Raw genomic sequence first — 25,251 nt, forward strand, 5'->3', positions numbered from 1 at the left:
GTAGGCTATACATGTATAAAAAAGTTGAAAATTGCTTAACTATTCTGATGAGCAATGTAAAAACATATATTATCATAACTTTTTGATAATTTTTTTTACAATGTAAGGTTCAGGGTTATACCTATAGTTATTGTTGTTACTATAATTAGTACAAATAGGTTAAGGCGAAACAGTAATGTAAAATAAATTGATACCCAAATATTAGATGAAAAACTTTGAAGATGAAAAAAATGAGAAATGATGTCTTGACAACTGACTGAAATAAAACATGTCGATGCTGAAATTACTCAAACTGAAATAGATATAAATTAAAGTTAAATAGAATTAAAGTTAAATAGAATATAAAAAACTAAAAGAATAAAATAACAAAAGCACACTATTAATGCTGAAACTCAAATGAAAATTAAAAAATGGGAAAATTACTAATTTGGAAAATTTGGAAAATTCAAAATACCAAATTTGTATATAAATAATATTACAATAAAATATTTTTTAAGATTTGAGGGGCTTGAGTTTGCCAAGTGATTACACTTACAATTTATAAATTATCCCAAAAGCTTACATTGAAAGATTTAGGTAACAGTTTATTTTACAGTGTCATTGTTACATATCTTAGTTAGTTTGTACATGTACATTAATATTACTCAGTACACTGTTAGAAAAATCTGTAGAAATTACAGTATTACTGGCAGCTACTTGCCAGTAACTTACTGTAGATTTAAATTGATGTTATTTACTGGCAACAATTTGTTCAAAATTAAATGAACATTAAACATTAACAAGTCTTTATCTTTACAGAATAAAACTAAAATAACATCCTCATGCAAAGCATTCTGGGAACCAAAATCTGAAGGAAAAAAACAGAAAAAGGTTGATGAAGATTTCTGGTTCCCAGAATGCTTTGCATTAGATTGTTATTTTATAATTTTATTCTTTAAAGACAAAGACTTGTTAATGTTTAATGTTCATTTAACTTTGAACAAACTGTTGCCAGTAAATAACATAAATTTAAATCTACAGTAAGTTACTGGCAAACAGCTGCAAAAACTACAGCAAATTTTTTACAGTGTACTTAAATGTATAATTACAGTGTAACAAAGACACCTTAAAATAAAGTGTAACCATTTATTAGAGACCAGAACTATTATGTCTTTTTCCTGTAGGCAACCTCCCAATACACCACATCACCCACATAAAGACCACCCTGAACACCCTATAGCATTGTGACAGTGAGTTCTGTGCAGGTAAGCGCCATTTACTTCTGTAAATGTACAAATCTACATATTGATTCAAATGGTAAAAGCTTAAAGAGGACCACAAAGTCTATTTTTAAGTTCAAGTTAAATTTACATCACAGCCAGAGGAATGATCACACACACACACCAGATAAGAGCTCCCATGGGTCTAAAGGCATCGCTGCAGTGTAAAACAATACACCCTCTTCCTCATGTGTCTCTGCTGTACTGACCTCTCTCTGAAAGATGGATCTCTTTATGTCTGTCTCAATGCTTCACTCATTTACCAAAAATCTCCCTGTGGAAATCAGCCTTGCTTAACCCCTCCCTCCCTCTCTCTCTCTCTCTCTCTATCTCTCTATAGCTCCTTCCATAACCTCCTCCTGAACTCAGTGTGTGGTTGCAGTGATGTGTGTGTCTTCCTCGCTGTCCTCCTCAAGGGCTGCCTGGCTGGGCATCGGGTGTTAAGAGTCCACGGATGGGGACCTGCAGCCATTTGTGAGGGTAAGAAAAGCTATCAGCCTTTATTTAGGAGAATCTTTATTTATTTGTATTTAAGAGAGTGCTAAGTGAATTCATCTAAGTGAGGAGAGAGCATGAGAGTGAGAGCATAGTGAGAGCATCAATAGCATTTACAGTTATTGTTAGTAAGTATTTGCTGTATTAAATAGTGAATACAGGTGGAGCACTTAGGCTATTTTTTTAAAGTAATATTGCTGTATTAAAAAAAATGTTATAGTGCAATAAAGATCTTTAGCTACTTTGTATGACGTGTGAGAGTCTAAACATGTGCAATCATATTTTAGAACGATGCCAGAGACAAATTAGCATGAAAGTGTCACACAATACTGTTTGACTGCATAAATAATGCAAAGCCTTTTAGAGTTACAATTTACCAATATTATATATATATATTGGCAGTGCAAAAAAAACGAGTGTTAACTGATTTGCTCTGCACATAACTCAAGTTACTTGATGTGTTGTGTCCTCTTGTGTTTTGTCATCTTAATATTTTCTCAGGATATCCATATGTATAACCATATGATAGCCTTAAAAATGTGTGGTATTGTTTTTGAGCGCTATTATGTAATCAAAAGACTGCGAATTTCAAGACTGTTGAAATGTTTCTCCATCCCTCATCCTTAGCCCTGTTTCTGTATCCTTCATCTTCTTTATTCCTAAGCAAAGAAACACTCTTTTCCCTGCATACCCTGATATGGATGGTATTGCTATACCATTGTCCTTGAGCTTATAACTATTGTCTCAGGTGTACCAGCCGAATATGAATAATTGAGCGTGTTCATTAGAGCAGAAAGTCCATGGAGAGAGATCTGAAACCTTACACATTTGACTCCCTGTACATCAACAGTGGCTATTTATATACTTCAGCAAAATGAGGTGATTTCGCATGTAAATAGAGCCACAAAAAACATTTTTTCATTATTGTCTGCAGATCAGATGCGCTGATTCTTTGAACAAACATAGAATGTGTGGGTATAGGCAGGACGCAATGGGAACTAGTGCAGTGATGGAAAACATGGCTATGCTATAAGCTGCAATGTCATGCTTTGAGCTTAAACAGCTTATACAAGTTATATGAATCTTTTTGAGACCCTATACTGGTAGTCTCTGGATGGGAACTTTGGAAATCCCTGTTCTTGGAATTAAGCTCTCATGGGGAAACAGTGCAAGGCCAGTTCAGATTTACATAAAAAAAAAAAAAAAAAAAAAAAAAAAAAAACAGCAAGTTAATTTCTTTAATTGTGAATATCAGCATGATTTCATGCATTTTTTATTTTATTTGGTCATACAGTGTCTAATTTCACAATCCTACCTTGTCTTATGACTCTTGAGAGCTTTAAAAAGAAAGGTTACAAAGGGTTTTTTCACAGTGATGCAATAGAAGAACCATTTATGGTTCCCCAGTTCTAAAAATAACAATTTTTTTTTTCTTGGTGTGAAGAACATTTTAAAAGCTTTTTTCCAATAAAGAACCTTTGGTGCACTGGAAAGATTCAATGGATGTCAAAGGTTCTTATTTAAACTTCAGTTGCAAAAGATTCATTCATTCATTCATGCGAATCAGTTAAAATTTTAATTTAATGAATCAGTTCAAAACTCTGATTCAATTATTCATTTGCATTATCACTTAAATGTTCATTCAAGTCCATGTGTGTACATTTTATTATATTAAAATATATAAAAATGTAAATACGAATAGTTGTTTATTGAGATATTGGTGTATTTAAATGAAAATTATTAAATATCCCTATTTTTACCATATTTGACCTCTTACAAGGCTTGGTTTTATATCTATATGAGCTCAAGGACGATGGTACCATCCATATAAGGACGCGTACGTAATAGCAAAAAGGAATTATGGTTCCTGACTGAAATTGACTTTACCATTTAATTATATAAATAGTGATATCGCCAAAAGGCTGAAATTTTTTTTTTTTTTTAGTTATATAGCCCAGCCCTTAAAATTATTCTTATAAAGAGGGTTGGCTTTGAGAAAGAGGATACTAATCACAAAAGATTTCCCCAAGGAAATATGGATATATTACAGGCTTTCGCTAACAGGCATGTCTAATGCATGAGAACAAGGTTCCTCTCCATAAAAATCTATTTTATTCTTGAAACCACCAAAATCAATCACCCCCTCATTCTAAGAGAGGCAATGAGCATTTGAACAGCTTTGTAATCATAATCACTTGGGTTTTCTCAACTGCTGTCCAGTTACCACATGCTCTACTGGGAAAACATATTGGTCCTACCGGTGAACCTGACATTTTTACATAGAGTCAGATTCACAGAACAAGCAGCATATCATATAAACACAATCAAAGAGACCCATATAAACACACACATGCTCCTCCTCATTGCTTGTGGATCTCTTAAATGAGCGATGATTTGTTTGTAGATATATTTTCAGAAGGGAGAACAATATCAGTAGTAAAGTACTTAAGAGAAAACCTCTCTTCTGTAACCTAGCACACGCTCACCTGTAGTTAAAGATTTATCAGTTATATCAGCTTCTGTATCAAAACAACTATAGAGTGAAGGGTCACAAAGAGCCATAAAAGTCTCATCACAACATAATGTCTATAATAATGGGATTATGCTCCTCTGGAAGTGGGAATTAAAAGATCCTTCTTGCATTTTACCAGTGAGATCGTACAAGTGATCTTTTTTGAAATTATCTGTGGATCATTATTTATTCAGAAATGCATTGTGAAACTTCTCAAATCTACCGTTGTCTGCATTTGACAAGCTCAACCATTCAACCCTGATATTGTAAGAAAAAAAAATATTTGAATATTCCCTTAAAAATATTTATACTTGAAATATAAGTTCACCAAAAACAGCATTTGGTCCCAAACTATCAAATCATTTAGAATTTTTGATACATCTGACAGATGTCCTTTTTTATTTCATGTTATCATTAGGAAATAACAAAAGTGGATAAACAACATTGAAACAAAATTTTCTTTCAATGACCAGTTGCTTTAAGATATTTTTAAGCTGTTTCAAGCATTTCTTTTTACACCATATATTTGTGAAAATGTATTTATGGGTTATACACCCCTTTTGAATAATTTATATGGGTATTAAATGTTTTCCCAAAACATAGTAGGCTACCACCATTCTGTCATATAAAACACAGATTTTTACGGATTTTCCTAAATTAAATGATGATAAATCCACATGAATGAAAGAAATTGAAAATGTGAATTGCTAAGGCAATCACAAAGACTCTGGTCTCCACATAAATCCCCAATAGGGCAAAGACAGAAGTAATTATAATGTGACAGAAGACCAATCATTCCTGCGTTCTCCAATTCTCACCCACAGTGTGAATTTGCTCACCTAAGCAGGACAGTTGATGAAGCAGCAACATCATAGCAGGCAATCATGTTCCACAACAAAAACCCTCTCATATTGTTTGCCAGGAGGAAAAATGAATGGCTTTTATATATACTGCAGTTCAATTCCAATGACATCACAAAACAATGCACACTGCAAAGGAAAATGCACAGTTGTTGTATTTTTTTTTTTTTATTTTTTTTTTTACAGGAGAGACACCAAAGCACATTAGGGAAGTTGTTCGTAAAACTCAATGATGTCATGCAATAAAAGGAAATATACAGAGCAAAGCTATCATTTCTGCTCTCTGCACTGGGTCTGAAAGCAAATAAACATGTTTGGCACTGAGCGGATTACCTCATCCTAGGGGGCAATTATGGGAGTAATCAAAGTTAAACACAGAAGTGGAAAGATAAGACAAGTAAATGAGGAAGAGTGTTGTGCACTCATTCCATCTGTTCTAATCGACTGTTTTTAACCTATGAGGGCAAGCTGTCTCTGTCATTAGCACAATGACCCGGCGAGAGGACCGGAGCATAGTAAAATTCCATGCTGCTCCATTATTCTGCACTGCAGACTCCGTGACAAAACACGTTCAGCACACAAAAAGGTTCATTTCACATTGGTTTCAGTTGTTGCTCAAAGTGACATTTTCAGACACTAGAGAGAGGTTTTAAGGTTTCCTTCCTGTTCTCTTTCCTTTCAAAAGAGGAACTCAGAGGCCATGATTGACTGGCACAATGGCACAGCGCCCGGCCAGCGGGAGGATGAGCGCAGCGCTCAGGAGAGGTCAGAGTGTGTGCTGGCCTACATCCCTGTCATCTACTACAGTGCTCTGTTGTGTGTTGGAGTGCCAGGTACGAGATGTGCATTTTAACACCTATGTAAATAAGGGTCGGTTAGAATCAGGTTTGTACACCTTTGAGAAATTGAGAAGTACATTGCATTGAGAAAGCACTTCAAGTTAAGAATCAAGGTCAAAATCAAGATGCGATTTTTGATTGAATTTAAAGAAAGGATGATGGAATGGAATGAAATTCCAAGACACTGCAGTGGTTTGAAATAAAACGTCTTTTTTTTCCTGAATTAATTATGCAGCATTTAAAATAGACTTTGCATTTGATGTACATGTATTAATGTAATTTAAATATGTTAATTCATTGATCTGGGAAGTTAAGTTAAGTGTCTTAAAATTTTAGCAAAACAGCATGATTTAGCTCATGAAATTAAGTTTTTTTAATTTTAATGTTTCTAAATTCCCCAATCCTGTCATTCTATAGTAGTCAACATTTAAAGTGGATCCAAAAAGTTCATTAAAGTTGTCCTAAGACAAGAACGGGTATTGTTCAAAATTCATGTGTAACTTTGATGAAAGGTTTTGATCCACTTCAAATGTTGACTTCTGTAATTCAAAATTCAATTCAGCATACGTAGTTGATTCAAACTCCAACTTATGGAGTATTTAGATTAAGATAAGATTAAAATACGATTTTATTTGAATATTGACCATGGCGCATAAATTGTTCCATTTATAAGATACACATTTTTAGAACATGGGAAGATGATCTTCTTCACCTTGAGTCGTTTGATGGAGGAGGGACATGGTAGATTTATTCAGTGTGAGACACATCAGACCAGACAAGAAATCATTAACCATCCACAAACATTTTACTACACCAATCCCAGAACAGATTGACAGCTGCTTAATGACAAGAAAGGTGATAGATCAATATACGAATCACAATTAATTAGCGACTCATTTGAAAGCTGAAACCCGTACCACTAAAAACCAGATCAGGGTCACGGACAGATGCTTAGTATTCACAACAGCCAATTCAAATTTACCAGATGGCCAATAAAATGAGATCTCTAGTTAACCCAAAAATGAGAATTCTGTCATTATTTACTCACCCTCTTGTTGTTCAAAACCAGTATGACACAAAAAAGACTTTGAATGGTCTAAAACATCATTGTATAGATGTAAAAATACACAATGATTTTTCAAAATGTTCCACTGAAAGTCATATAGGTTTGAAATGAGTAAATGATGACAGAATTTTAACCTTAAATAAAAATTCTCTCATTATGTATTTGTATTTTTTATCATGCTTTTCTAGTGTGCTATGACATGGTCACTAAACTGTAAGGAAAGTGTGATGGAAAAATTACAGCGTACAGGTTTGGAACAACATGAACATTTTAAATTTATTTGAATAAGTTCCATCATAGTTAAATTCTGCATATTTTTATCAGATTTTTTTCTGCTAATGGAGATTTTTTTTCTATAAATAGTTCTAGTACAAAAAAAAGAAACAAAAAAAACTTAAAATACACTTATCTCCTGTCTTGTCAACAAGCAAAAGCATATATCCACTTGAGCTTAATCTCTTCTTTGTGGAAAATCAGGGCAAAGGTTTCAGAGGGCCGCCATGTTCTGTAAATATGACCCCTAATCTTTTACTTCCCATCAATCCTGCTGTGTCTACTCCCTCCATGCCTTTGATTCCAATCTCCGTCTTCTCCTTCTCCCTTCTCTGGCCTCATTCCCTCACTGTTTATGCCTTGTCCATCCTCGTCTACCTCAATTCTCGTTTCTAATTCCAGTTGTCACCTTTCCCCAGTGAACATCCTGACATTGGTGGCTCTTTACCGGCTGGCAGTTCGTACCCAGAAGGCCCTCTACGTGTATCTTCTTGCTCTAACCGGCTCGGACATCCTCAGCCAGTTGTTCATCATCTTCGTGGGCTTCCTGCTGGAAACGGCCGTGTTTCACAGAGAAGTCCCTGTGCTGCTGCTGCGCTCGGTCAGTATGATGGAGTTTTCCGCCAATCACGCATCCATATGGGCCACCGTACCCCTCACGGTCGACCGCTACGTTGCTTTGTGCCACCCACTGCTCCACCGACAGATCAGCTACCCGGCACGGGCCCGGAGGATCATCGTGGTGGTGTTTACTTTGGCACTGGCATCCGGCGTGCCATTCTTCTGGTGGTCGGACATGTGGAGGGTCAGCCACGCGCCCAACAACTTGGACACCGCCCTGGTTTGGACCCACGTGACTATTATTTACTTTCTTCCGTGCTGCATCTTCCTCGTGCTAAACTCCTTGATCATTCTGAGGCTACGGAAGAGACAGCGGCAGCAGATGTGCCAAGACGAGAGTGGGCAACAGCTGGCACTGCCAGGCAAGCTGGGTAAATCCACAGCGATGCTCTTGGCAGTGACTTCTGTGTTTGCTATACTGTGGGCGCCTCGTACTGGAGTGGTGCTCTACCATCTTTACGTGTCATCGGTGCACAACGACTGGCGGGTGCATCTAGCATACGACTTAGCCAACATGTTAGCCATGCTAAACACTGCTGTGAATTTCTTTCTGTACTGTTTTGTCAGCAAACCCTTTAGAGCGGCAGTGAGGGACGTCCTGTTGTTCCGGGGGTCACCGTTGCACCCACGCCGGCCACTTCATCACCAGCGCAACGCTGCCAATGCCTCCACCTCCTCTATTTCCAGCACCAAACGTTCCCAGCGAGAGATCACCCCTCTCTCTCCCAAAAGGGCAGACATCAAGATATAGTCTAGCTTCAAGGCATAGTTCACTTAAAAATGAAAATTCTGTCATCATTTACTCCCCAGACAGCAACATAGCGTCGGCCCAGATCCGGGCCACATCTGGTAGATGTGGATTCCATGAGTACCAGATGTGGGCCGGATCTGGGCTGTCTGAGTGTTCATGACTTATCTTTTTTGTCCATATTTTTGACACACACACAAAAAAAACCACTGAAACATTCTTTGGAATATCTTTTTTTGTGTTCTGAAGATGAAAAAATCATACAGGTTTGGAATGGCAGTTTACTTTAGTAAATTATTACAGCATTTTCATTTTTGGGTGAACTATCCCTTTAAATCCCAGTCTTGTTCTTATAATTAACTTGAAACTTGAAAAACTTGAAAAATTCTAATTTGTGAATTTTGTGGATTGAAAGATTAAAGGTGCAGTCACATAAGTGCAAAAAAAGTGCGAAGCACAGCTCAAAAGTCACTTTCAAACCAAGCAGTTTTCAGCACTGCAAATTCACACAATCAATTTGAATATGAGTAAAATCAGTATAGGTAACTTTTTCACCCTTATGCAAAAACCTTGATTATGCAAATTCTTATTGGAATGACTGGATTTCGGCCGTGAAATTTTGCAGAGCAACGATATGTGACCGCACCTTTAGTGTGTAACACTGCGTGATTGGCGTCACCAAACAGAATAGAAAAAATAGTGACTTGTTTCCCACATAATAACATATCCAGATAAAAACAGTCATCCATTCATGCTAATGTGTACCACAGGTACTGTTCATCATCTTATCTGTCCTCTTGTTAGTGACCCAAGATATCACAGTTTATGGTCATTAAACAAAAGCCCAAAAATGTTAACTTTGTCTTGCTGATAAAACAAGTAAGGTTTGCAGGACATCACACCCAGACAGCAACATAGTGTCGGCCCAGATCCGGGCCACATCTGGTGCATGTGGGTTCCATGAGTACCAGATGTGGGCCGGATATGGGCCGACACTATGTTGCTGTCTGGGCATCTAACAATCAAGAAATAACCATTCCAGAATAGAGTGTGTTTAGTGTGTTATTTATTGTCCTGTCCTCTGCGGGGACAAGTAAACTTACTACAGTATTTATGAAACAAAGATATTTGGCTCATTAAATGAGTATTTTGTCTTGTCATTTAACATAAATGGTTAACCTTCAAAGGAATAGGTGGAAATATGAATATTCTGTCATCTTTTAGGCACATTTGGGTTGTGTTACCAAACTGTATGACTTACGTTCTTCTGTGAAACTCAGGTTGGAGGAAAACTATTTTCCATATAATGAAACTAATCGAGATCAAGCACCACAATAACAAAACAAAAAAGCAACATAAAAGTATCATAAACGTTTCATATGACTCATGCTGTATAATCCAGGTTGTCTGAAGCCGTATAAGATAGCTTTGTGTGAGAAAAAGGATGGAATTTCATTCATTATATGAAAATACTCTCTGTTTCTTTGAATTTGTTTACAAATATCAAAATACACATTCGGACATTTTAAAAATTTCACTTTTGGTAGAAAGAAATTCATACAGGTTTACAAGGATGAGTACATTTTGTCAGTTTTATTTATATTTTTGGGTGAACTGTTCCATTTGAATGTTGTATTTTGATATTGCAAAAATATGTGTCATATATTGTGTTTTTATAAATGTTGCTCATATTGTAAATGAATGAAGTTCTTTACAATAGTGTTTCATTAACACTCTTTTCTTTTATTCTCACTCATTAATTTATTAACTGTTAATATGTACCATTTAGGGGTAAGTTTTCACTTTTGTACCTTCGGGTACTGCCTCAGTGACAGCGCTGTACCATTTTTCCTGAGGGTGTACTATAAAGCAGCTTTAGATTTGAAGCCATCTTAAAAATTAAATCCAATCAAGACATCATAATCATTATACACTTATAATTTTCCATATGAGAAACAAATGTGATAAGCATTTAATTTTCTCCTCAAACACAAGACGACGTACATAAGCGTATACCGTTCTGATTGAGACCTTTCTTGCAGCTGTAGGTTATTTTGCATGACTAAGTTCAACCCTTTCACAGCCCGTCCAGTGAAGCAGAACAAGATGGTTGACATTTTTAACCCCGGTGTGCAAAGTGCAGTTGCTGGCTTAGCTGTGCATTCATAGCATGGCGACTGGATGAGGCTTTAAAAGGGGCTTCGACGTGGGAACACAACGAGTGAAGACGCCACTGTACAAACAGACCGCCGATCCGAGGAGCTCAAGGTCTGCTGAATAAAGCCAGCCCTGAGCTTCTGTGCACGTACCCATGCAGCAACAGCTACAATTTCAATTTGTTAGAACGGACCAGAATCGATTAAATGACTGTAATTTGTTATCTGATCAGATATCGTGCAGCACTTGCCAGTGTGTGCTTAAAGAGAACAGATTCAGATTTATTTAGATATACAAGCTCAATCTAAATGCAGAGTAAAATGTGATACAATGACCAAGTCTTGATGTTTTCGCTTACACACCTGCCGACTGTATATAAAATGTATTTTAACTTTGTGCAAGTTTAATTTGAGTTTCTGATGGAAGAGAGACTGCGTGAATCAATTAAATCAGTCCTTGAGCACTACTCTATCTAAATGTGTTTTGAAGGTCTTTTTAATTATGACTAATGATTTAATGAAGTGTAGTCTTGGCTAAAAGGTACATTAAAAGGTCTGTTCAATTTCAGAGGAAAGTTTTTAACTGTTTGGTCTGGGGGGAAAACTCACTTGTTATCTGGAGCTTTGGTTACGAACTCTTCTCTTGTCCTTTTAGTGCACTTGTGTTTCTCAGCACCCAGTGTTGCATCCTGTTTCTCTCTCTCTCTCCTTTTTTCTTTCTAGCTCTCTCTCTCTCCCTTCTCTATCGTGAGAGGGTGCCTCTGGCCCTGGAGATGTTATCAGATGTTGTCTCTTTGAAAAAAGTCTCCCGCTGCATCACAAACACAGATGCCTGAGAAGAAAGCACATCTATCGTTACAGCCTTAATGTGAGCAGACGGCTGACAGCGCAAGAAAGAGTCAGAATATTTAAGACAATAAATCACCTGCTCTGTTTGAGGTCAGCTTTAGATTTGTTGCGTCTTAAGCAGCTGCAGATCACGGTTTTGTCCTTGCTATGTATCTTTTTCTACTTTACCTTCATTATCTGGTCAGACAAACATGACATTCACAACCCTGTACACTGAAAAAAAAAGGTGTAGGATTTACTTTGAAACTATTGACACTTAAAAATGCTAGTAAATTTCACAAATCATTTAAAAGAAACAGCATGTAACAAATTGAATAAAATATGAAATTCTGTAGAAAGACTAAAATAGCAACTTCAAAATAATTTTACAGTGGATGTTAAATTATGTGGTTGGATTTTTTTTTCCATTGGGATTTGACTGGATTATGAAAATTGGGAGTTTGCAGTCAGTTGCAAGGGGTCAAATTTGGCTGGTTAGTGTACATATAAAAGTAGCAGTGTATTTTGACACACAAGCTTTCTTTTGGTTGTGTAATTGAATATGTGCACTGATAAACTGTTGTTGCATTTTGATTGGAAATTAAATGGATATGAGGATCTATTTATGTGTCTTGAGTCCTTTACAAAATAAAAGCCTGAAGCTCTGTTGCATTTCAGTGATTAAAACGTTCAGATAATGTGATACATGGTTTCTTTGAATTTCTTCTTTTTTTCTTTATTTTTTCTTTGCTGTCAAACTAGGAAAGAAAACACACTGTGCGATAACTACAATATCCTGTTGTGTGAGTAAGAACACATTCAGGAAAAGACAGGAAAAGAAACAATGAGTCTGCTAGCATTCTACTTTGAGTATATCATAATTGTAATCTTAAAAAAATGGACAAAGTCCTCCATATGGTTATACTTTGAGTACACAATAGCACCAGAAGCAGATTAGGGTTTAAATCCAAGACCGTATAAGGGAGAGTGAAAGAGGATCATGTGAGCAAGGCTTTTGACCCCAGGTTGCTTGCATGCTGTCCTGACTGTCCTGAATTACAAAATAAAAAACTGTTGCACAGAGCATATGGCCAATATCAAATAAATCTGATTAATCAGAAGAAAATGTGAGTAATAGTCAAGCAAGCACGGGGTAAATGATAGATAATGATTGCCTAATGATTTTCCACTAGGTGGCAGTGTGCTCAAACATTTAGAAATATAATTCCCACAGGATTAAGTTTTGAACCTGTTACTTTTCTGCTTGTAAATGTGGAATGAAGATAATATTAATATATATTTGTAATATCACTATCGATATTACGCAGAAGCACCGTGTTTTGAACACATATTAAGAGTTTGGGCACACATTTAAATGGGTAAGACATAATTTGTGACTTCATTTTTCCCGATTATGTTTAAAGTTCAGATTGTCCCTTCATCTGTGTTCAGGCCCAGAAGAAACCAAAGAAAAAGAAACAAAGTCATTGTTGGATTTACCTGAGTAGGCTGGTGTTGTGGTAGAGCAAAGCTATGCAGCATTGAGGCCTCGAATTACCAGAGTCTTCAACTAAAGTTAGTAACTGCTCTTGTAATGTGTAGATAGATGGATGGATGGATGGATGGATAGATTCTATTATATGAAGCTTACAAAGTCCCTACTCTCCACCATAAAGTGCTCACTCTACGATACCTCTTTCCCCCCCCTCCGTTTTTCCAGGTAGTGAAAACAGGCGCGTTCCCGACGGTGAGTGCTGGGAGCTCGAGAGGGACGCGCAAGATTGAGTGTGTGTGCGTGCGCGCGCGCAAGTGAAACTGAGAGTTTGAGTCACATCAGTGGCGGCTGAGAGCTATCAAAACTCGCCGAGTGTTTGCCCTCGACTATCCTTGAAGCTTTTTGAAGGTTTGTTTGCCTGGAATACAAAGGGAACATTGTTTTTTCAGGGTTTAATACCTTACCGCTGCTCTCTGGCACATTTTGGCGTCGCGATGTCTTATTTATTTTCATGCACTTGCTTGAACAGGTAAATTGTGCTCATATACCAAAGAGAGTCAGAGAAACGACATATTATCTACGTCTGACTGCAAAAGGTGAGTTTATTTTATTATTTTCTTGTGCATGTTTGTGATATTGTAAACAGATTTCCACTTTTGCAGTATGTTTGGGGTTTTGTGATTTATATCATTGTGCTTATTGATATTAATTAGATATGTGTTTTGGGCGTCATTCAGTTTCATGGAGTCTACGGGAATATTTTGTGTTTTTAAAATTTGGTAAAAATATCACGATTATTTAAAGACGTTTTGTTTTGGGGGTTGTTTTGCAAATGTTTTACTACGGTGTTAAGGATGTGAATCATTATTTCTCAAATACTCCCGTTATATCTATTTTGAGAAATGAAGAGAATCTTTGTTCACCTGTTCAGGTGAGACGCCCAGTCAGTCTGACTGTGCTGCGTTCTGATTGGTGCGTTGGAAATTATTGAGTTATGTGATTGGTTCAAACGGCTGTATGTCAAAAATGAGTACGTTAAATAATATAATGGGTTGGTAAATGCTAAAAAGCAAAAATGCATTTAAACTTGCGAGATGTCTAATGGCATATGTTTCTTATCATACTGTGAATCAGTTACACTTTTATTTCTTTATCTTCATCTTCGGATAAAGTGGCTATATTTTTGACACAGCCCATGATAGTTTTTATAAATATAATATAACAATAAAAAATAACTAAATAAAACAATTAAAATGCAACCATAATGCAATCACTATGATTAGATAACATGTTAATAAGTCTTCCTGTAGTTTCTTCGCTCATCAGCGTTGTTAGCTTTGCCTTATGACACAGTATAATTTTTTAATCTTTATATGTGACTTAACTGTCTATATTACTTATAACAGTAGGCTATATTAGGCTACTGACAATATAAATACTTATCCTCACTGGTGCTTTCCCCACTGGGAAAGCTACACAGTGATTTAAAAGGCATTTGAATTTCAAATAGAATGCATGTTGAATGTTTATTTGGCACATTGTTGACATTTATGGTAGAATATATGATACTATATTTTGAACACTCATTGTTCAAAAACTTCAGTTATGTGCTGGCGCTACAATTCAGTTATGTATATGCCTGTGTTAATGTTGTGATTTACAGAGAAAACCAGAGTTCTTCAAGGGCAAGAATCAAACAAATATACATTTATGTTATACAATAGACTTTTAACAATCTGATCTGAAAACGACTGGCGTCAGTTAAGCACACACTGTACTGTAGCGGTTCCTGCAGTATCAGTAGTATTGATTAAGTAATAAAATCAGTGTAATGTGATCAAACAGACACAACCTGTTAAAAAGGAACAGACTCAACACTACAGGGGAACAGTCTTAGTTCTGGTTGTAATGAGATCTGTTCATTGCTTTAATTCAGTCTAATTCGATTCTTTGTCGTTAAGTTTTACGAAAAACATAGGTGGTGTTTTTATACTGATTTTACTATAGGGCTATTAGGGAATTAAGCTACAACCAAATACTAAGATTCATGTGTTTTGGGTACTGAGTTTTCTGATTGAATTAGATTTATTGTAATCACTTTCATTAAGGAAGCTCTGACCATTTTCTTTTTTTCTTCAAACAAAACATTTGAGCTTCATTCTAATTTATCCTGGATTAAGCTGTTAAATGGTAATACATGTATTTCTTTCACATGTGAAATTAATGTGGTTTTTCTGTAAGGGCCGGTCCATTTGGCTTTTTACATACCTGAATCACTCTCTTTGAGGTTTTGAAAGTGGAACTAAGAAAATCAATATTCTTTAAAAGACTGATAAATTATTAACAGACAGATCTGGATGAGCTCCAGGTGTGGAAAACCTGCTCTTAATGATTCATCTCTGCTCATAAAGTGCAGTCACACTAGATCAGGGGTGTCTAATCCTGCTCCTGGAGGACCACTGCCCTGCAGATTTCAGCTCCAACCCCAATTAAACACAGCTGAACCAGCTAATCAAGGTCTTACTAAGCATACGAACCTTCCAGGCAGGTGCGTTGAGGCAAGTCGGGGCTAAACTCTGCAGGACAGTGGCCCTCCAGGACCCCTGTACGAGAATTGTAATTGTAACAAATCTATAACTAGAAAATACCCTAATTTACTGTATATACACTACCATTCAAAAGTTTAAAGTCAGTATGATTTTTAAAATGTGAAAAAAGTTGCCAAGTCTGCATTTATTTGATCAACAATACAGTAAAAACAGTAATATTGTTAAATATTATTACAATTTTAAATAATTGTTTTCCATTTTAATATATTTTAAAATGTAATTTATTCCTGTGATTTTCACTATCATTACTCCAGTCTTTATTATACTGTCACTTTTGGTCAAATGAATGTGTCCTTGCTGAGTAAAAATGTTAATTTCTTTTACAACAATTCTTACTGACCCCGAAAGTTTGAATGGCGGTGCTACTTAAATCATCATATAAGTTATATAATCCTGATGCCTATATTCATTGCAAAGTCTAAAGTAATTTTGCGTGCTCAAAGTCTAGTGAGACCACACCTTTAGAGAGCCGACCTAATGTCCAGGGTGGGCCTGTGAGTGACGTTTAGATGGCTGTGATATTACGATTTTGACGTTGTCACTCCCTCCCTTGGTATGTAAGGGGAGGATTTTGAGTCAATGTCACTCACTATCTTGTTGTAACTCTTAATTGCTTCATGCTTGCATGCTCATTCTTGCTTTTCTCTCTTGTCTGATCTCAAGTGCTGGAAACCATGGATCGCCTCACCTCCAAATCCCCACGTTTTCATCCACTGCTCCTCATTGCTCTATGCGTTCTTCCTGGATCACTGGCACAGACTACTTCGATCCCCAAGGGCTGTGCCGCCAATGTGGACTCCTTGTATTTCAATCTGTGTGACCTGAGTGCTGTCTGGGGTGTTGTAGTGGAGGCATTTGCAGCTGCTGGTTTGGTGGCCACCCTGATTCTTCTGATCGTGCTGCTAGCCAGCCTTCCCTTTATCACTGACAGGAATTGGCGCAGTTCCTTGGGGCTTCACGTTGTGTTCCTGATCTTCACGTTTGGACTGTTCGCCCTCACGTTCGCCTTCATCGTCGGGAAGAACTTCGCCACGTGCACGTCACGCCGCTTTCTGTTCGGGGTGTTGTTCGCCGGCTGCTTCTCGTGCCTTCTCATGCAAGCCGTGAGGTTGAACATACTAGTCAGGAGGAACTCGGGGCCCAGAGGTTGGGTTTGGTGTTTGGGCGCTCTGGGACTCTGGCTGGTGGAAGTTGTCATCAACACAGAATGGCTAATTATTACAATTGTACGATACCCAACTAACTTTAACTTTACCGGAACCCTTGCTCCTGCCACTGCTATTCCCTGTAACATTGAAAACCAGGATTTTGTCATGGCGCTCATATATGTTTTAAATCTACTCTTGGCAGTCATAGTGGCATCATTACCCATATTAGCAGGTAAGCACAAGCGTTGGCGCAAAGATGGAGCCCTCATCCTGGTCACAGGACTGTTCTCGGTGGGCATCTGGGTGGCGTGGATTGTCATGTATGTATACGGGAACTTAAAGCATGGTGGGCCAACATGGGATGACCCCACACTGGCTATAGCACTGGTGTCAAATGCATGGGTGTTTCTGCTGTTCCACAATGTGCCGGCGGTGTGCAGCCTGAGTGAGGTAGACGACGATCCAGCTGTTGAGGAAGATCTGTACCCCAGCAGAGGTTACGAGAACATTCTGAAGGAACAAAGCACACAGAGTATATATATGGAGAACAAGGCCTTCTCTATGGATGAGCACACAGGTAAATGCAAGCTTTTGAGCTTTTACTTTGTATTCCTCTTAACTTTATCATCTTTGCTTTTAAGTTAATAAACTTTACAAGCTAGTTTTTATTAGGGATCCATAATATATCTGTGATAATATCATTATCAGGTAATATTAGTGTTTTTATCAGCATCGGTTGATTAGGCTGATATTGGAACCAGATAACATAAAGGCTTTTTTCTATGTCAGATATAAAATGTTCTACTGTACATCTATTTATTATTTTTTATAATATTTATTTATTAAGGTTTTGCTTTTTGTTTTGTAATCAGGTAAAATATTATGTATTTTTCCGTTCTTTAAAATGTTATTGGCTATCTGCATCTGCTAAAATGTGTATACACTACCATTTTAAAATTTGGGGGTTAAAAGCAAGTAATAAATGTAACATTTAAAATAACTTTTTACTCTTAATACATTTTAATATATTATGTAATTTTATTCATGTAATGAAAAAGCTGTATTTACAGCATCATTAATTCAGTCTTTAGCGTCTCATGATCCTTCATAAATCATGCTGATTTGCTGCTCAAGTAACATTTCTTATTATCTATGTTGAAAACAGTTGTGCTGCTTAATATTTTTATGGAGACTGTGATAGGATTCTTTGATGAATAGAAAATTAAAGTGGTGTTTATTTGAAATAGAAATCTTTAGTACCGTTATAAATGTCATTACTGTCACATTTGATCATTCAATTTATTAAAAGGACAGTAAAGACATTTATAATGATTTTATTTGTGATCAGATTCTTTCATTTTTCTAATAGCAATTTGCATTTGACAGATGCAATCCGTTTAAATTCGGTAGAAGGATTCTGATAGCTAGCTATACAGTAAACAAGACTAACGCATTAGCGTGGACGCACTATATTTGGCACGTATGAGAAAACTGACTGTTGCTGAACATTTAATCCCACAAGCACTGAGTGTAATGTATGTATACTTGTTACATTATGAGTTATGTTCTGACGTATTTCAGAACAAAACAAAATGTCTGAAATGAGGCCTTTAAAGCTAAAAGTGTCTATGTTCAGGTTTCACATAGGCCTAAGATGGCACTAATACGTATTAGAACTGTTCAGCCGAACATCATAAAAATCATCCCGTTGATCATTCCGAGTATTTTAAGGGATGGATTCTCAATTCCAAACTCTAATTATTTCTGTTTATGGATCTGAAACTTCTTTGATGTTGTGTACAGGCATGTAACCTTACACCTCTTGTTTATGCGGTTTCAAAAGCTCCATGCAGTGATGTCAAATTAAACTAATTCTGCCTGCCAAGTATATAATTCAGAAACCCAATATGTCTGTGTGTGTTGACATACTAAGAAAAGAGGGAACGTGTGACTTTGAGAGAGGGCAAAGCTACAGAACATGCTGGAAACAGGACTGAATTTCACAATAACTGCTGCTTACACCACTGAATTTGATATGCTGATGTTTGAATCCACTCCGTCTAATATCTGATGGTACCGCACTGAACATGCTGTTCACCCGTCCTCTCTTCCTCTTTCTCCTCCTCTCTCTCTGTCTTCTCACTCTCTGACGGTTTCTCTCTTTGTCTTTGCACCTGCTTGTTTCCTCTGGCCAAACATGCAAATATCTTTTCTGCCCTTTGATGTCCATGAAGTTGAACCACAGGTAGCTGAGTGTTTCCATGCATTCAGAGCTGTGTGTCAAACCTTTCTATTATAAATCAACAATATCCAACTGTGTTTACTCAACCAATAACTGATACAAAGAACAGTTGCATACTGTATATTCAATAATCCATCAATGACGTACCATAGGTATAACATTTCCTCATGTTCATCAATATTTGCATATCGTTTGTGGTTTTGTGAAGTAAAAGGAATGCGTCAGTTTGTATTTACAGGGAGTGTTTGGAAAGTTCAGGAGTCATATCTCACTAGTAAATGAATACCCAGAACAAAATGGAAGACCTCTCCCACCCTGGCATGAGTCAATATGAGAACACATATAGACCCTGAAGCATGTGTTTACATTAGCATGTCTCCACGGAGACTGAGGCGTGGCAATAGTGTATCATCATCAGTATTTCACAGAGCAAGAGGACATTTCTGCCCCACTGCACCAAGGCAACCTTATCAAACCATAGTGCGTCATACTAATAGAAAAGTCTGGTGTTTGAGGTAACTTGAGATATTTGTTCAGAGGTTATAAAAGAAAGGCATATATCTCGAGGGTATTAAAACATAACATTATTTTATTGTTGTGCTTGTCCTCCAAAATAAGTGAATAAAGTGTTTAAATTCATACCGGTAATTAAAAAGTCTATATGCGTATATACACAAACACACACCAAGGCTATTTGATAAAAAAATTGCTCAATTAAACAATGCAATATTATTACAATATAAAATAACTGCTTTATACTTGAATAGATTTTAAAATGTAATTTATGCCTGTGATGGCAAAGCATCATTACCCCAGTCTTCAGTCTCACATGATCCTTCAGAAATCATTCTAATATGCTGATTGGGTGCATTTATTATTATTATCAATGTTGAAAACTGCTTAGTATTTTTCTAGAGACACAAAAGAATAGCATTTAGTTGAAATATTTAGTAACATTAGGGGAGCGCGGGGCACAACCTAACGCGGGGTTAGTTGTAACACGCTTGTTTTAAATACTTCAGCACATGCTTGCATGGATGACAAAACTTTGTGTGTTTACTAGTTGCCATATCAACACTATATAAAGAAAGAAATCCGCCAAAAAAAAATTTTTTTTGGAAGATATCCATAGACATTTATTAAACCATAGCAAAAGTTAATTTTTCATCTCTATTTTTTGTGTTTATTTAAAATAAGACTAATCTGATATTATTTTAATGTCCAAGATGTTATTTAACAGTTGAGATAGTTATTTAATGCCTTGCTAACTAGCAGAAGACACTAGCAGGGTTTAAATCTCAGTTGTGCAGGCGGGGCATGTTGTCACACTGCGTTACAATGTGCCCCTATCAGAAATATGCTATTCTATACTTTTATTAATTTTATTGGGAAAACGTGAGAAAAAGGATGAAGACTGAGAGTCAATGTTCAGAAATTACTAATTATTTATTTCTTTTTAACTATGTTGTATAGCTGTGTTTTCATGTGTTCGTAGTCAAAACCCAAAAATTAGTTTATATTTAATTATTAAAAATTGCCAGTATTTTATATGAAAAAGTTTTTTAATTGTATTTTATTTAGAAAATATTTTAGTTTGTTTTGTAGATTTTTTTTATTAGATCAGATAACATTTTAAGCTGTCATATGTTATGTTACAATGTGCCCATCACATGTTACAATGTACCCCACCTATGGGGCATGTGGTCACATTTCACTTTCATTCTTTCTGAGTATATCAAGTAAAAAGTATATACTGTATTAATAAATCAAAACCACATAATTGTACTAGACATGTGGGAAATTAATGTGGGAAAAAATAAATACTCTGAACCATAAGTAGATTTACACAAACTGAGGAAGTCAAAAAGCGTTACTTTGTGCCCCGCTCTCCCCTATAACTTTTTTGGTCCGTTTAATTCATCCTTGCTAAATAAAAGTATTCATAAAGAAAAAACGTACTGACCCCGAAATTTTGAACAGTAGTGTAAATTCAGATATTACATAGATATGCTAAATAGATATTCTAAAGAGTGTCATTTCAACATCAGTCGTCATAAATGTGAAATATACTAATACTCTGGGGGAAACATTGTTCACATTTATTGCATATAGTAGCTTTGCCATTTTTGCCTCCTGAAGTATTTGTATAAGGCATGTCATGAAAGGGTGGATTCAAATCCAAACATTTAACATCTTTAAATATTGTGTTCTCAGGTAATCCTGTGTCCCCATACGGCGGCTATAACGGCCAGCACCGAAGTATATATCAGCCGACAGAACTGGCCATCATCACCAAAGGAGTGGGGAATGTGAGTGCACATATTTTACTACTGATTTGACTATGCATACAACCACCGAGTCTTGTGGTCCCTGTTCACAAACAAAAAAGAAAAGAGAGCTACAAATACAAAAGTCCACATCTTCTTTCAATGTCGTAGGTCTGAATGTTTTTGTGCATTTGTGTGTTCACCTGCCATTTCTATTTGGACTGTGTTTTCGGCTGTAGCCACAGGGGGAATCGTATAACAATATAATTCCACGAGCATCCGTAGGCACTCCACCCAGAGACCAAAGCGGTCACATCAGCCCCTCTACACAACTTGATGATATGAGACAAATATATTCAAATGTACGTGGGGCGCATTAGTAATGCTGTGTTTGTTTGCTTTGGGTCTCTCCAGTCTGTCGCCCTTTCACATTCATCTGCCTTTTTCAACATGCATGCGTATTAACCTACTGACATTTGAACAGATTTTTTTCTGTTTCTACTTATCCGATTGACTGTAAAGTGTCCTGTTTTGTAAGGGTGAGGTGTATATATAAATAGAAATTATAAATTATATGTACCATTCATATGTGGCAAAGTCAATTGAAGGATGTTTTTGTGGCCTGTAAACATCAAAAGTTTGTCAAGCTGTTAAAGGGATAGTTCACCCAAAAATGAAAATTCTGTCATCATTTACTCTCCCTCAAGTTGTTCGAAGCCTGTATGACTTTCTTTCTTCTGCTGAACACAAAAGAATATATTTTGAAGAAAGTTGGTAACGACTGATGGACCCCATTGACTTCCATAGTAGGAAAAAAAATACTATGGATGTCAATGGGGACCAGCAACTGTTTAATTACCAACCTTCTTTAAAATATCTCCTTTTGTGTTTAGCAGAAGAAAGGAAATCATACAGGCTTGGAACAACTTGAGGGAGAGTAAATGATGGCATAATTTTCATTTTTGGGTGAACTATCCCTTTAAACCATTAAAATGACGGATTTTAAATGGTTTGATATTGAAGCTTATAATCACCCATTCAAAACATCCTTCAACTTGAACTTTCTTCTCAAATTCCTGGGTCTTGCCTCGCACTTTATCGTCTCTCTCAATTACACATGTCCGTGGGGAATTCTTCTCTTTCTGTCTTGTCAGTCATTCTTTCAAGATCTGCTTTCATTCCTAGAATGCACTTAGTGACTGTAGCCTTCTGTCTGGGATGGAGGAATTTAAAGGCCATTTTAAGAATTTTTTTGTTTGTGTTTGTTTGTGTTGATTATAATAATTTTCATTTTTTTATGAAGGTATGAGGGGGTGGATGAAGAGATCAAATCTATTAAACTAAACTGTATGTTTTCTGTCTTTCCCTTTTTTCTTTTCTTTTTTAAAATCATTGAATTACCATTTTTCTCACCTCTGTCACATGAGGCCTTTGTGTATTCTCGGATAGACCTTGGTCTGGTTAGTCGCCATATTGAATTTAACATGAATGCAAACAAGGCTGTGAAGGATAGCCTTGCCCATAGTCTTTACTATGGCAAGCACTAAAGGTCCTAGATCATATAATTTTCTCAACTTTCAAAACTGTTTTATGAGTTTTCGGGTATGTTTACATGACAACGATGTACTAAAAATGGAAAAGTTTTTCCTTTGTTTTTTTTTTCGCATACAGACAACAACGTTTTCAAAATGATCCCATTCATTCACACGGTTCCACGAAAATGACTAAAACGCTGTGTTATTCATGCCAGGCCAGTAGTTGGCGATATCACTTTAAGAAACACTGCGCGCCTATAGACTGAACATGTCACCGTTTTCACAAATTCGCATTTTTGTTGTTTACATGGAGGCGATAACGGTTTCGTTTTCAAAAACTTGCACTTTGCAAACCAATTTCAAAAGTATGCGTTTTTTATGCCCTCAAAACGCCATTATGTAAATGAACAGCCAAAAAGTTTTCAGTTGAAAATGTTGTGTAAAATAGCCCCTTTTGTCTACTAAAAGTTTTATTTTTGGAAAGGCATTTTGTCAGCTGAACAATGTATGTTGTCAAACAACTATACAATCCACTGAAAGCACTGTTCTTCTATCCCTCACAGCCTTGTTTTCATTCCTATTAAAACTTAAATATGGCGCTATCCTGATTAAGGTCTATTGCTATTTTCTCTTTCTGTCAAAAAATCACTGGAAATTAACCTTACACTTAAATTATATTATTTGTATTTGTTTCTTATATGTACTTCTTTCTTTTTTTAATGTAACATTAAAATATTAAATTAATATTTTCATGTTGATCCCAGAAATGTAATCTAACGTTTCCTCTATTTCTCTCTGTAGGGAAATTTCAACAGAAGACCCCAGTGATCTGCTCACGCCAGCTGTTTTTCCCCCCTGGTGTTTCTAAATTAAGATTCGTGATTTTGTTTTTCTTTCCATCGCTGTTGTCGACTGCATAGACCAACTTGTGTGAACTCAGAGTAACTGAGCAACATTTTGTTGGTTTGCTCTACTGAAAGACAATGTGTCGGGTTATCTCAACCTGATTGAGCCGTTGAAGACGTGGAATTGTACAGTATGGCTTGTTTGTGCATGGGACACGTTATAAAAAATAAGTTGTACCAATGGCAATGATTGTATAGACTACTGCAATGCTACCAGCTGTGTTTACTAAGAAAGCACAGATGAGCAAAGGACTGTAAAATAAATGTGTGCTGGTTTTCTGCCTTTCATCCTGTATATGGAATTCTGACATGCTGCTTCTATCACTGTAAATATTGGACACCTTACATATGCATAAACCCTAATTTACATATATAAAATATTAATAATGTGCAATCATAATAATTTTGGGTGCAGCAACCGGACTAATGACACTTTTATTATTTTCTCACCTTTGTATTTATTGTCAATGTACAAAGTAGCATTACACTCAATCTGAGAAGAATATCTTTGTAATGGTTCTGTTGATTAATGTACAGTAAATATTAAAATTTCACTGAATGGGAAATTCAGTTTGAGAGGATATTTATTAACTGATCTTGCTGTAGTTTCAAACAGCTTGTGAAAAACTACATTTTTGAAATTCTGAAATGTCATTGTGAGACTGATTGCACATATGACCTGGTCACGGGGACATCATTGGGATAACTTCCCAAAGGGAAGTTAGTTAAATGGAACATTCTCTAAACCCTAACCAGTCATTACATTTACATAGATGCTGCTGATAAGTTTCTATGTCAGCCTGAGTTACAGGATTCACAGATGGAGGGTTGTTAAAGGTGGCCATTACGTCAACACATGACCAAAGCATGGAACATATAGTTCAAGTTCACACTTTTTTTTTTGTATTATAACTGAATTATCTATGTACAAATGACCAATGTCACCTTTATTTATATAACGCTTTATCCACTACGTATTGTTTCAAAGCAGCTTTACAGTGATAAACAGGAAAATAATGATTCAATGATGCAAACAGAGTTAAAGAGTTAAATTCTACTGTAAAGCAGCTCTAAATAGAAAATAGAGGTAAGTTCAGTGTTCAGTTCTGTTTAAATGAGGTTTTATTTAACAAAGTTCGGGAGGAGCAGGTTCAGATAATTAACCAAATTATGCACAGCTAGAGATTAATCAGTAATCAACTCAATCACAGAGTATAAATTCACAGCAGACCTATCTCTGTTCATTGAAAGTTTGTCAGCATCCCTCCTCCACCCCATCTCCTCACTTCCAGTTCCAGCTACACTTACCAACTGGGGGGAGTACTTTGGGTTCGGGCCTAACTCCGAGCTCGGAGCCCTCCCCCCAGACAGCACGCCAAATACGCATAAACTT

At 36.4% G+C, this 25,251-nt stretch overlaps 2 protein-coding genes across 14 annotated transcripts; both read left to right on the forward strand.

The window, feature by feature from the left end:
- Positions 1-1,615: 1,615 nt before the first annotated feature.
- gpr142 (G protein-coupled receptor 142) lies at positions 1,616-12,272 on the forward strand. The gene is made up of 3 exons (XM_081392484.1): positions 1,616-1,739; positions 5,812-5,959; positions 7,724-12,272. Exons 2-3 carry the CDS (start codon positions 5,827-5,829, stop codon positions 8,674-8,676), a joined length of 1,086 nt encoding a protein of 361 aa, XP_081248610.1. The 5' UTR covers positions 1,616-1,739; positions 5,812-5,826; the 3' UTR covers positions 8,677-12,272.
- A 1,052-nt stretch (positions 12,273-13,324) lies between these two features.
- gprc5c (G protein-coupled receptor, class C, group 5, member C) lies at positions 13,325-24,424 on the forward strand. 13 transcript variants are annotated; one of them, XM_081392494.1, is made up of 7 exons: positions 13,467-13,560; positions 13,682-13,748; positions 16,425-17,229; positions 17,350-17,486; positions 21,366-21,460; positions 21,658-21,780; positions 23,755-24,424. In XM_081392494.1, the coding sequence occupies exons 3-7, from the start codon at positions 16,436-16,438 to the stop codon at positions 23,779-23,781; spliced, it is 1,176 nt and encodes a 391-aa protein (XP_081248620.1). In that variant the 5' UTR covers positions 13,467-13,560; positions 13,682-13,748; positions 16,425-16,435; the 3' UTR covers positions 23,782-24,424. The 13 variants fall into 13 exon arrangements, with proteins under 13 accessions (XP_081248617.1, XP_081248616.1, XP_081248622.1 ...); XM_081392495.1 differs by lacking the exons at positions 13,467-13,560; positions 13,682-13,748 and adding exons at positions 15,708-15,768; positions 16,205-16,314; XM_081392491.1 differs by having other exon boundaries at positions 13,325-13,560; positions 16,425-17,486.
- The last annotated feature ends 827 nt before the right edge of the window (positions 24,425-25,251 follow it).

Source organism: Scardinius erythrophthalmus (assembly GCF_964197995.2).
Source record: "Scardinius erythrophthalmus genome assembly, chromosome: 18".
Taxonomy (NCBI): Eukaryota; Metazoa; Chordata; class Actinopteri; order Cypriniformes; family Leuciscidae; genus Scardinius; species Scardinius erythrophthalmus.